At 41.9% G+C, this 12,334-nt stretch overlaps 1 protein-coding gene across 2 annotated transcripts in view; it reads right to left on the reverse strand.

The window, feature by feature from the left end:
- Window positions 1-12,334, reverse strand: part of PRKN (parkin RBR E3 ubiquitin protein ligase) — a 1,321,737-nt gene that overhangs the window by 184,802 nt on the left and 1,124,601 nt on the right. For both annotated transcript variants that reach the window (XM_077755151.1, XM_077755149.1), the window contains exon 8: window positions 9,908-9,969. In XM_077755151.1, coding sequence (XP_077611277.1) covers window positions 9,908-9,969 — 62 coding nt within the window. The remainder of the gene's footprint in view (window positions 1-9,907; window positions 9,970-12,334) is intronic.

The raw sequence follows: 12,334 nt of genomic DNA on the forward strand, positions 1-12,334 counted from the left end.
ATACTGTGTTATATACTTGAAATTTGCCAAGAGGATAGGTGTTTCAGAACACCAAGGCTTTGACTTAACACTTTCTCTTTTACATGTGCATCTCCTTTCTTCAACACTGGTTTTTAAGAACACAGAGGATGGTAGAATAAAACACTATTCCACAATAGTTCATTGGCTTTATCTCACACATACAAGGATATAGAATAACAGTGGCAGTACTATCACTATGAATATGATTACTAAAAACCCCAAATGTATTTTCACATGCTCCACCCTTTCTTCTGCCAAATTAAAAAAAGTGTTTATTTATTTATTTTTTGAGAGAGAGCATGAGCAGGGGAGGGACAGAGAGAGAGAGGGAGGGAGAGAATCCCAAGCAGGCTCTGAGCTGTCATCCTGGAGCCCAGTGAGGGGCTCGATCTCATGAACCATGAGATCACGACCTGAACCAAATCCAAGAGTCTGATGCTTAACTGACTGAGTCACCCAGGCACCCCTGTGCCAAGCACACTTCTGCTCAGTGGGAGGTCTTGTCTTGAGAAAGATGTGTGGCTGGTTAAGTTTTGAGTCCAGGGGACAGAGTCTCTGGTCTCTCCAAACTTGACTGTAGACCTTTTCACTTCCCCTCATCCTTTTTTATATTTGTATCTCCTGAATTGCTTATGGTATCTTTAAAAAAAATTTTTTGTTTATTCATTTTTGAGAGAGAGAGAGAGAGACAGTGTGAGCAGGGAAGGGGCAGAGAGGGAGGCAGACACAGAATCTGAAACTGGCTCCAGGCTCTGAGCTGTCAGCACAGAGCCTGACGGGGCTCAAACCCATGAGCCACGAGATCATGACCTGAGCCAAAGTTGGATGCTTAACCACTGAGCCACCCAGGCATCCCTTCTATAGTATCTTGTCCATAGTTGGTAAACAGCAAATTGTTATAGGTTGAGTTAATGAAATATATATCCAGTGAACATCAATTAATTAAATAATTCTAATAAAATAATCAATGGCAATGGGAATTAATATCAATGATGTGGGATGGTTTTTCTGTTTTTAAATAAATGACTCTCAAGCAATTGACCATTTTCTGATTTGATGACAGATTACCTATATGACAGATTTAACTAAGTGATTTTACTACTATGATGATAGCTTTTATCTAGGAAGAAGTTAACTTATAGACAAAGTCCAATAACATTTTAGTATTCTTGCTGATGGCATTCATAGTGGTTTCAGATACTGATGAAATGTAAAATTATGTTCCTCTTTCCGTTCATTAGCTAAGGAATTTAAAAAATGACTTTATTATAGTCATTCTACTTATGATACACTCGAGAATTTGAGCATACAATTTCTTTCCTAAAGGAAGACAAATATTTTAACTTATATTCCCGGTCATTTCTGATAATTAAAAAGTACACACATCTAAAATGAAACCTATGCCCACTGAGTCCTTTGCTTTTTTTTTTTTTAACATTGTGAAATTTGTAAGAACAAACATTTGACCTAGAGACAGTAATGAGTTAGTATTCGTAGAAAGTTTCATATCCTAAGGAAAGAATTCAGACATGTAATTACATGTATGTCATTAAAGATACTTACTTGGTTCCCTTCAAGATGTGGCCCACATTTCCATAGATTCCTCTCAACTACCTAACTGGCGCAACCTTGACAAGGCATTAAAAGAACCCTACTATATATTTACCAGAGACTTGCAACAAATTCGCAGGAAGTAGAGCAGAATATTTACGTGCAGCTGAGTGCAAAATACACACAACAGTGGTAAAAGTGATAAATGGAGCCCAATTGGTGAAAATGAATAAATGCTGATTCATTGATAGTACTTGCGTAATCTGCAAGTGCTTGTTTTCCTTATCCAGAATGTATGGTAGCATTTTACAAACAGGACCAAAGGAACGTGATTAATTTGTAATGTGGACTAGGCCTGGGTAGAATCTATTGTCAGGTGAGCACAAAAGTAGCAAATTCCCTAAAAATCAGTTATTTACTGCTTGTCTTTGGAATCAGATTGAGTGTGTGTATGCCTGTGTTTGTGTAGACATATTCATACTTACCTGCTGACTAACGCTGTTTAAGCTATTAAAACTAGTTTGCAAATTTATACATACACCTTCATAAAATGGATAATCCACAGATAACTAAGATGATTTAGAGAGACAACATAGCATTCACAAAATTTTTGAAAATAAATTTTAACAAAGCATACTACTTTGCCCTAAGGAAAAAAGAAATTAAAAATTTCCGTGAAAGTGTATTCCGTTAGTGTGATCTATCTAGGTTAAAAATCTCAACTCATTGGTATGGTTTATATTTTATTTATGGGAGGTGTAAGGTATTCAGTCTTTCTGTGTATTCTCATGAATTCTCCTAAAAGTGGAAAATATTCATTTTAAAGCATTAAGTTCATAGAAGTTTCAATAAACTCCTATTTTAGGAATCTAAATAATGAATCATGAGAGAGTATAATCAAATCGAGGTTGGATTTTGGTGGTCTGTAGGTAGTTAGAAGAGTTGATTTGGGAAGAATATTGTTCTGTAATGAAGCAAGAGTCACAGGTTCAAATCCCATATGGGCCAGTTAGCTTCCTTCCCTTTCTTGCGAGCCATTGACTGCATGCTAAATAGTGGTGGTCACTGGAGGAGTCAGGCTGGGAAGGGTCTGCGCCTGACTACCCTGCACCACTGAAACACCACCTAAAAGGTGGTAGGAAGACAGAGACCTCTCCGTGGTGATATGTGATTTGCATGCTTTGATAAGAAAAGAAAGCAAAAAGGAACAAAACTGCAGCAAATGTGAAGAACAGGAATAGCAGGTAAAACTGGGAAATGTTCTGTCAAAGTGAGTCACAGCTTGTCAGCAATCCACGAGCTGCACAGCAGCCTTTCAGTTTCAAATCCTCTGAGCAGAGGAGACTGGTTTTTTCTGCCGTGGAATTTTCCAGAGTATCCTTTTGGGGGCACTCAGGTACAGCTACAAAACTACCCCTCCACAGGCTGGGACCTGTCTTGCTTTCCCTTTCTAAATCCTGGCGTCTGTTAAGTCTTAGCCACAAGCACCGGGGGGAGTCCCTCCCCGGGTCCACAAGCACCCGGGGTGGGGGGTGGGGTGGGGGGAGTCCCTCCCCGGGTCCTCTCTGGTGATCCCCCTCTTGGAGGAGAGAAATCCCCATTGGAAATACCATTCACTCAGCTACGACTCTGTGTCAGGTGACGGTGCCGACACTGTGTCTATAAGTTCATTCTCTGTCTACTCTGGGGACTGAAACACAAGGCCACTGAGTTACAAAAAAGTTCAGTCCTTTGCTGAACTTCACAGAGGCAGGAGCCCCCCAGCCCCCTATCAGAACTCAGGGCTGTGGCTCTAATGACCACCTCTTCCCCAATACCAAGCAGCTTCCGTTTTCTCTCTTTTTCCCTTTTTATCAAAAAAAAAATTTCAGCTTACTCTTCCTCAGTCATCTCTTGGAAAATAATGAAAAACAGCTTATTATAGAATTTCTTTTTTGGATAACAAATCTAAATAACTCTGTAGAGAAACACACATTTATGATTAATCCATTTCTCCTTGCTATGCGGACGATGCCCTATTTTCTGTATGCATTAGAATTAAAACAAAACAAAACAAAACAAACCAAACCAAACCACAAATGCTTGTTAAATCCTCAGTAACCTTAATCTTATTTTTCCTCATTTGCAGGTAGTTAGCCCCGGGGGAGTTGGTGACAGCCTCCGTGGTTGTACCCGTTACAGTGCTCTTTGCATTCTCTGTTCTGCTGCTAATAATGTTTTCTTCATCCCTGGACATCTGTCATGGACTGATGAAATCAATTGGCTAGAGAAAGGGCCGGACTTTGATCACTGTGTAGAGAAGCCATCAGAAATCATCAGAATGGCTGAAATCAGATGTAAGGAGAAAACAGATCACACAATACTTAAAATATAATTGAAGCAATAGATTGTGTCCTGGATTGCAATTTATGAGGTTTTCTTTTTTTAAGTTTTTATTTTTTAAAAGTTCTCTCTATGCTAAATGTGAGGCTCAAACTCATGACCCCAAAATCAAGTGTTGCATGCTCTACTGAATGAGCCAGCCTGGCACCCTTGAAGCATTTTTTCTTTTTCAAATGTTTTTGATGACATGATGATGTCAAAAAATATTTCAACTTCCAGTGGCTGCGGAATCTTCTGGAAAGGCTGTCAAAACCAATTGGCTTCTCTGTCGCTTGTCCTTGCTGTGGCCACGACAGTGCTCCTTGGAAGGCAAGGCTATGAAGGTGGGTACTTGCAAACTGGTTTTCTCACAGGAGTTTCTACAGTGGGTGTGACTCCTGAGAGTTCTGGACGCTCTGCAAACAGGACTGCTAAGCATATTCTTTTTATTAGGCAGGCAGTAGAGGGCCGGGGCCCCTGGACACCTGTTGTTTATCCTTTACTACAGTCCCTAGGAAATGGTTTATGAGTAGTACTACTCTTGGCCTCCAAACTTCAGGGCCTTACCCTCAGAGGAAGGCGATTTGTCTCTGACTTCACACTTGGTACTCATCACCTCTACCCACCTCCTCCCGGGCTCTCCTTTCCTCTAATACATTTCCAAATGTTGGAGCTCCTTAGGGTTCATGTGGTCCCTTGTCTTTTTTCTCCCTGTGGCAATTGAGGGACTGAAATGATGTATCCAAGAGCACTTGTAACACACATTGCTATAAAATTTAATTTCATGGATTTAAAATACCATCTGCATGCCAGAGACTCCACATTTGTCCTTCCATCTTTGGATGGAGCTTCAAGCCTAGCAAATCTATTCGGAGTTGAGCCACGGATTCCTCACTTCCATCCTCACCTCACCTTACCATCTTACCCATCTGGGGGAAATAAAACTGTAGGACTCCTTCATTTCCCTGACCCATAGCTAATCAATCACTAAGACCTTTCATTCTACCTCTGAATATTCACTTCTTTATCTTTCCTCTGTCAACTGTCTTAATCCAGACCCTGTCCATATCGTAGCAAGACTAACTATTCTTGAAATGTAATTCGGTTCAGGCCAGCCATGCTTAAACTTTCAAGAATTTCCCATTGAACTTAGAATTAAATCCAAATCTTGACCATGGCCTACATGGTCTAGATGGTCTTTGTCTTTTATCATTGTCCCCCTTGCTCATTATTTTCCAGTCACATTGATTTTATTTAGTGCCTTGAACAGAACAATCTCTTCACCTCTTGGGGGGTCACTGAACATGTGCTTCACTCTGCTTCGAATGTTTTTCATCCACTACAGAGATCTGAGCTCAGCGAGTAGCAGGTGCCCTCTCAACCTTTACTTCATGGTCCCTTGGCTCCTATCTACAACAGGTTAAATCTCAATCACTGTTTTCATCTTAGCCCTTATCATGATTTGTTTCTGCAATTTCCTTGTTTGCCATTTTATCTAACACTAGCACAACAGTAGTATAAGAAGTATTCACAAACTATTTGTTGAATGAATGAAGGAAAGTTGTTTCCTTAAAATTCTGGTGATTGAAACTAAATTGGGGAAATCTGGTATCAACGGAGGGACTTTGGGAGTACATTTCTCCCGAAGGCTCTCAAAACCCTATGGACTGACAGATGTCATTCCTGGTTTGTTTTGTTTTGTTTTGTTTTGTTTTGTTTGTTTGTTTGAAGGCTTACCTAGAGTAGCATATTACCTACGATGTGATAATATCTTTTCCAAGTAGTTTGGATTGGGATCTGGAGGGGAGCAGAGAGGTGTTTTATGAACATGAACTGTGAACACAAATCAGAGATAGGGCCGAGAAGCTAGAGTGAATATATTATGTTAAATGCCAAGGGTTTTTAAGTGTATTTTCATTTTAGGAAGGTAATTATTTATAGTGTTTAATGATTTGTATTTAATCTGGATCTCAACAATCAAGTGCCTATTAAAGACCAATGCAAATGGAAAAGAATCACATACGGAGAAATTAGATAACTGGTAAGCATCTCCGCCATCCAGCGATGGATTAGTAATTAACCAGAATCTGTGTTCGTCTTATCAATTCACTTTTAGGTGAACATTACACTTATTTTATTGCCTACCTTTTGCTACTAGTTCAATCTACTGATTGAGTTTAAAGAATGTAAATGGTATTTAAGTCAGAAACATTTCAGTGTAGCATTTAGTATTTGTAACCTTGCAATCCTATTTATTTACAAAAATTCTAAGAGTGGGTTGACCATTATTCTTCCTTTTCTACAAATGGAAAAGCCAGTGTAGAGAGGGACTGAAATGATTTGTCCAAGGCACTTGTAACACACATTAATATAACATTTCATTTCATCAAGTAATAAAAGTTGCCTCAAGCATCCAGAGAGAGGCGGAATGTTTCACTATCTCTGGGCTGGAAGGCCCACCCCAAGGACAAGAGCAGGTTGGCTGGACCGCTCTGCTTTCTTTCAGCGACACCTGCCCTGAGGCCACCAGCTTTTGTTATGTGTCATCAGGATAGAAATATCCTCACTGATGCACAGGTTAATATCAGCCCCCAGAGCAGTCCCTGGCTCCCTTGTCAGTTCTGCAGTCTGACTGCCCACCCGCATGTGGCTCTGCACCCTTTTCCCTACCTGGTCCTTTGGTGCCCAACTCCCGCCCCGCGCTGGGGAAGCCGGGGCCAGGCAGAGCGACTGCCCTGTGACTTCAATCTACTCCCAGTGTTTCTCTCACATTCTTTCCTCACTGAAACTGGCTCATGCCCTAGGGCACTACTTCCCTGACAGCTCCCTCAGTGTTCTCTGCACACTGTGTGCCACCAAGCATCACTCTGTTACATTCCAAGTAGATCACTTTTCTTCTCTCCTGAGGCCCTCTAGCTTTGAATTTCGAGCCATGAGTCTCCATTGGGTGCTCTTTCTCCACGGGGGGCCAGCTCCTGAGCCCCACCTCCCTCCCCCTCTCTGTCTCCCTGCTCACCCCTACCCCCATTTCTTGAAGATTCAGTTCATGACTCTTCAGAACTCTTTCCAAGCCTGCTCTGCTGATAATTCTGGAAGATCTCAGGGTCCACGTGGGCCACACTTTCCAGCGCCCTGGCTTTCTGAGTCTGTATCCTCAACTTCTCTAGTCAACTTGTCCTCTGTCCTAACTCAGCCGCCAGCCCTTCCAGCCCTCCCTGGCCCCAGCATTGCCGGACCCTGCGTGTGTCCACAACCTCAATGTCAAGAATCCCATTCCTCAGCCAAAACCTACTTTTCCGCCTTCAAACTCTAAAACTCAAACTTCAAACTAAAACTCCAAAAATCCTCTGGACCCACTGGGATCTGGGACCAACAGATTCAACCACCTTTCCTGTCCCTTTCTCTTCTCATCTCACCCTCACCTCTCTGCTCTCCCAGCTGAAGACCAAACTCTGAGTTAAAGCCAACTCTGTACTTACTGGAGCTGTGTCTACACAGCTGAATGTGACAGAAGGATACCAGGCTGATGGATCTCACTCCAAACTCATTCCTGTCCCAAGTTTATTCACTCCCTACCCTCCTTAATGACATTTTCATTATCCTTTCTTCTCCCTGGAAAGCTCCCCCCCCATCTCCACTCTCAGCTGACAACTTGGCTTATTTCCCTGAGAAAAGAGGAACATAAATGACAACCACCTTCCATATTCTGCCATCATCCTCATTGCTACCAGGCTGAGCTGCCTGTATTCTTGTCTCAGGCTGAGCCTACACCCAGTGGTTGTGAGCCAGAACACTGGTCCCAACAGTCTCTCCTCTCCCCTGCATCACCAACCCCCCACACCTCTACAGAGTTATTCTCACCAGTGAACAAACATCTTGCTTCTACGTCCCCCGGCCCCCAGCTATCTTATTTCTTTGCTGTCCTTTATCTCTAAATTCCTCAAGAAAGAAGTTACCTATATTTGCTCTCTCCCATTCTTCTTCTCATCTCACATGAACCCAATTCAAGCAGGCTTTCACCCTCCCCCTCCCCAGGGCAAGGTCACTAATGACCTCTAAATTTTGAATTCCAGTGTTCATTTCTCACCCCTTATCCTGCTTGGTCAGCACAGGGCATGGGTGATCAGCCCTCCTTCTAGAAATGCCTCCTGCCTTTGGCTTCCGGTTCACACTCTCCTGGATTTCTTCCTACCTCACTCCAACCCCATTTTGCATTTATAATGTTTTGTTACATTATAAACACGTATACATTCAGGTCTCCACTCACAAACCACCTGCTCAGTGAGGTCCTTCCTGACCACTGTATATAAAATTTCACCTCTTCCCCCAGTTACCACAACCCTCTTTTTGACTTTGTTTTTCTTTATGGCTATAAAAACCAACTAGCATAATACATACAGAACATTTTTGTTTGTATATAACTTAACAGGTTTCCCCCGATAGGTATGTCTTTTTAACTCCTTTATCTCTATAATTGAAAATGGTATATAGCAACTGAGCTGGTGCTCAGTAAGCATCTGCTGAATGAAAGGAAAGATGGAAGAAAGAGTAGTTTTTTTTCCCTTCAGGAAATAAAGATCAACATTACTGTGATGCCCTACATCTCCATGTTGCATAGCTAATCAGAATAGTATTGATTTTGATTATTGCTCGATTAAATTTCTGGGAGAATGCAAAGTGGCCTGACTTTTATGCAGATCTAAGATGATTGCAGTTGGCTTCTATCCCTGCTAATCACCAATGACTCTTAACACAAATATGGAAATAATTTGCAAATATTGGTACAAGTTAGAAGAGAAAGCTCCATTATCTGGGAGGAAATGTCAGGGTAACAATGGATAATTCTTACTTTAAGAAATCTCATGGGTTTCACAGGAAAATGGCTGTGAGATTCATGTGTTTTTGTAAATAGGCATGTTTGAGGGAGTGAGTAAATGACTACATTTGAATAAACACTTATGCCTGCTGGATTCTGGAATTTGCAGTCTGAAAATAATGAAGGAAGCATTCTGAAACCCATTAATCCAGGGGGTTGGAAATTATTCCAGTTTTTTATCCTCCCCCAATTAATACCTTTCTGCTTTTAGTCTAGTATTGGACACGGGGTGGTCCAACTTTGCAACATATACATACCAAAGAAAAACACACAAACCAAAAACTTATCAACAACACTGAGCTTCCCCCTCTCCCTTTGCATGTTCCCTATTCAGACTTGGCAAAGATGACCTTTGGGAATATCCAGTAAGGGAGTGTGAAGTGGGTCAACCACCATGTTGTCAATTATCTGGTGTGTTTCGAGAATAACTTGACATCAAGATTTAACATAATACTATGGAAGCTGTAATTCTATGTGAAGATTAAGAAATTTGTTTTTATGTGGTCAGAAGTGTGTGTGTGTGTGTGTGTGTGTGTGTGTGCCTGTGTGTGTGCCCATGTCTGTAATTCAGCAACTTGAATTATTTCCTAAGCACATCTGCTTAAAATTAGACATCTTACCCAGCACCACAGTACTTAAATAATCTACCTTTGAAGGGCCACCCTTTGTATATAAGTCACACGTTCCCATCCATAGAGAAAGCTGCTGCAGTGAAATACAGATAATGTGAACAAAGTGCAAAAGTCTGGTGAGGAGAGCTTGCACACTCGCCTGCCGACATTATGTCAGGACTCTCTGTGATGACTGGGCTCTTAGGCATAATATATCTCGGCACTTACTTGTTTGTCTATCTGCTACTGGCATCCTGAGATGAAATGCTCTGGCAGATAGCAGATGTACCAATTAATAACCTGTCAGATCTGATGGATAGAAGAGGAAAAGAGTGTCCTCACACATATCTGCGGCATGGCTTTCTTCCCCATTTTAGGGCGCCGAGGGTCAGGAGACACACTCTACCTCCCTGGAGAGCACCCAAACTGTCTCATTAGTGTCTATCTTTCATGACACCCTGGCGCCACCTTTGAGAGGCTGACTCACCTGCTCTTCTCCAAGAATCCTGAAGTGATGGAGCTCTTTAATCAAGGAGTTGGGGCAGCCAGCTGTTGGAAAAGAATTAATCACAAACATGTTATTCCCATTCTGGTCAGTAACATGTTCTTACGTGCTGTTATGACTGTCAACCACAGTGTTGTTAAGGGGGATGCAAACACCTACTTGCAAAACACGATCTAAACAACAACAAAAAAGCAATACCTCCAAGGGGCCTGTGACTGCTGCCTGGTCCCCCACTGCAACACAGGAAGGGGCCACAGGTGAGCCCAGCCAGGCTCTTTCTCCCTCCTGATTGTGACCTGGGCTTTCTGTGGCTTTAGCTCACCGTAACATTTCTACCCAGTATGTTACTTGTCCCTGTTATGGAGCCAGGCTTCTGTGGGGCCAGAGTGGGAGAGTTGGTGAGTTTAGGTCCATTTTGCTTAGATATCACATCCCACTTCCTCAGCTCTGAAGACTGGGCTCTGCACAGGGGAGGTTAAGAATGAAGACAGAGTAGCTAGACACTATATCTTCATGGGATTTGGCTGTAGTGTAGAACCTTGCCTGGTTCTTCAAGGAGGCTCTATCAACACCATTAGGATCCTGGGGGAGCCTGAGTGGCTCAGTCGGTTAGGCACCCAATTCTTGATTTTGGCTTGGGTCGTGGTCTCATGGTTTGTGAGTTCCATCCCCACATCAAGCCCTGCATCAGGTTCTGCATTGATAGTGTGGAGCCTGCCTGGGATTCTCTCTCTGCCCCTCCCATGTGCTCATTCTCTCTCTCAAAAAAAAAAAAAAAAAAAAAAAAAAGGAAAAACCAAAAAAAAAAAAAAAGGACCATAAGGAGCCCATTTTTCAGTTTGGAAAGGGGCTTTTATGGAGAGGAACTGGGAAGAGAACCAGCAGAGCCTGGGTGCCCAGCCCCTTCCATCCTACCCCGTCAACAGGAGCCTCGTCAGGCTTTCACATTTTCATTCTTCAGTTGCAAAGAGAAATAAGTAAATAAATAATATATATATGCATGCCAGCACATGCTTAGTTATCATTTAAAATATGTTCCATCCCTGTCCTTTTAATAGAATATTTTCTCATATGACTTTGTAGTTCTTTATAATATTAGCTCTAGTAACAGACATTGACACAAAAGCTTATTTCCTAGATACGATCCATGGATTACATAATCTGCTGAATTTTCTGCTAAGGCATTGGGTTGTCTGCAACATGCACCAAAGCAATCACTGTGCTCTTTTTCCATGTTATTCTGCATTGTCCTGTACGAATGATGGGACGTGCTGAGGACGTTTGGCTGGGGAGGACAGGCTGAGGAAGGAGGGACTTGTCATATTCATGGGGGAGGGGTGAAGGGGTTGTTCTTCACAAGAGAGATTAGATTTGTGCTTTATTCTAGAAGGCAGGATGAACACAAACTGGCAAAAATTACAGCAACAGATTTGGGTTCAATATAAAGAAATTTCTATCTGAGGACTGGAATATATTGCCTTATAAGGTAGTAACTGCACGTTTTCAGACACAGGCTAAATGATGATTTCTACAGGGTATTTTAGAGACAAACTTGACTGGGTCAGTTCCAACTCCGAAATTCGGTGGTCACATAAAATGTTGAAACACGGGTTTAGTTTTTGATATTGTATTTGATCCGGTCTTTGATATTATAACATTTCATACTTTGAGAAAGTGGTTTATAATGCTCACTAAAGTAGAACAAAGGAATTTTAAAAATATAAACAAAATGTATAGCAGACCATGTCACCACCTGACAACAGGCCAGGGAAAGAAAAGAAAATCCTGAGGTGAATGTTTTGGTGGAAAATGTAGTATGTTAATTGCCTTAGGCATGTCCAGTACTATAAAGAAGAGAAGCTAGATCCCTGATGTTAGAAAATATTGAATTGTGTTCATCCAACCGGACACCACAGACGTGCAGCCTGAAGGTTCTTTTTGAAGCGGTGTTCATGTCAGAGTTGCTTCTCTGATAATTATCTAAATAATTAGTAAAAGTTATGCTGGATCATCTGATTGGCTGCAGTTCAATCTAAAACCATGGTGGAGGCTCCTGGATGGCTCAGTCAGTTAAGTGTCCGAATCTTGAATTTGGTGCAAGCCATGATCCCAGGGGCGTAGGATCAAGTCCCTCATTGTGCTCTGTGCAGAGTGTGGAGCCTGCTTGGGATTCTCTCTCTCTCTCTGTCTCTCTCTCTCTCTCTCTCTCCCTCCCTCCCTCCCTAACTCCTCCCACTTGAGTACTCTCCCTCTAAAGAAATAAAATTTCTGAAAACAAAACAACAACAACAAACAACAACAACAACAACAACAAACTCCCCACAAAACCACAGTGGAAGTTTAGCCTCATGTGGGTTCTTCACTTTTACACCATCTTGGGAGCAAGTGCTTCTGTGAAACTAATGAGGA

This window comes from Crocuta crocuta, unplaced genomic scaffold (genome assembly GCF_008692635.1).
Source record: "Crocuta crocuta isolate KB4526 unplaced genomic scaffold, BGI_CrCroc_1.0 scaffold11, whole genome shotgun sequence".
Classification (NCBI taxonomy): domain Eukaryota; kingdom Metazoa; phylum Chordata; class Mammalia; order Carnivora; family Hyaenidae; genus Crocuta; species Crocuta crocuta.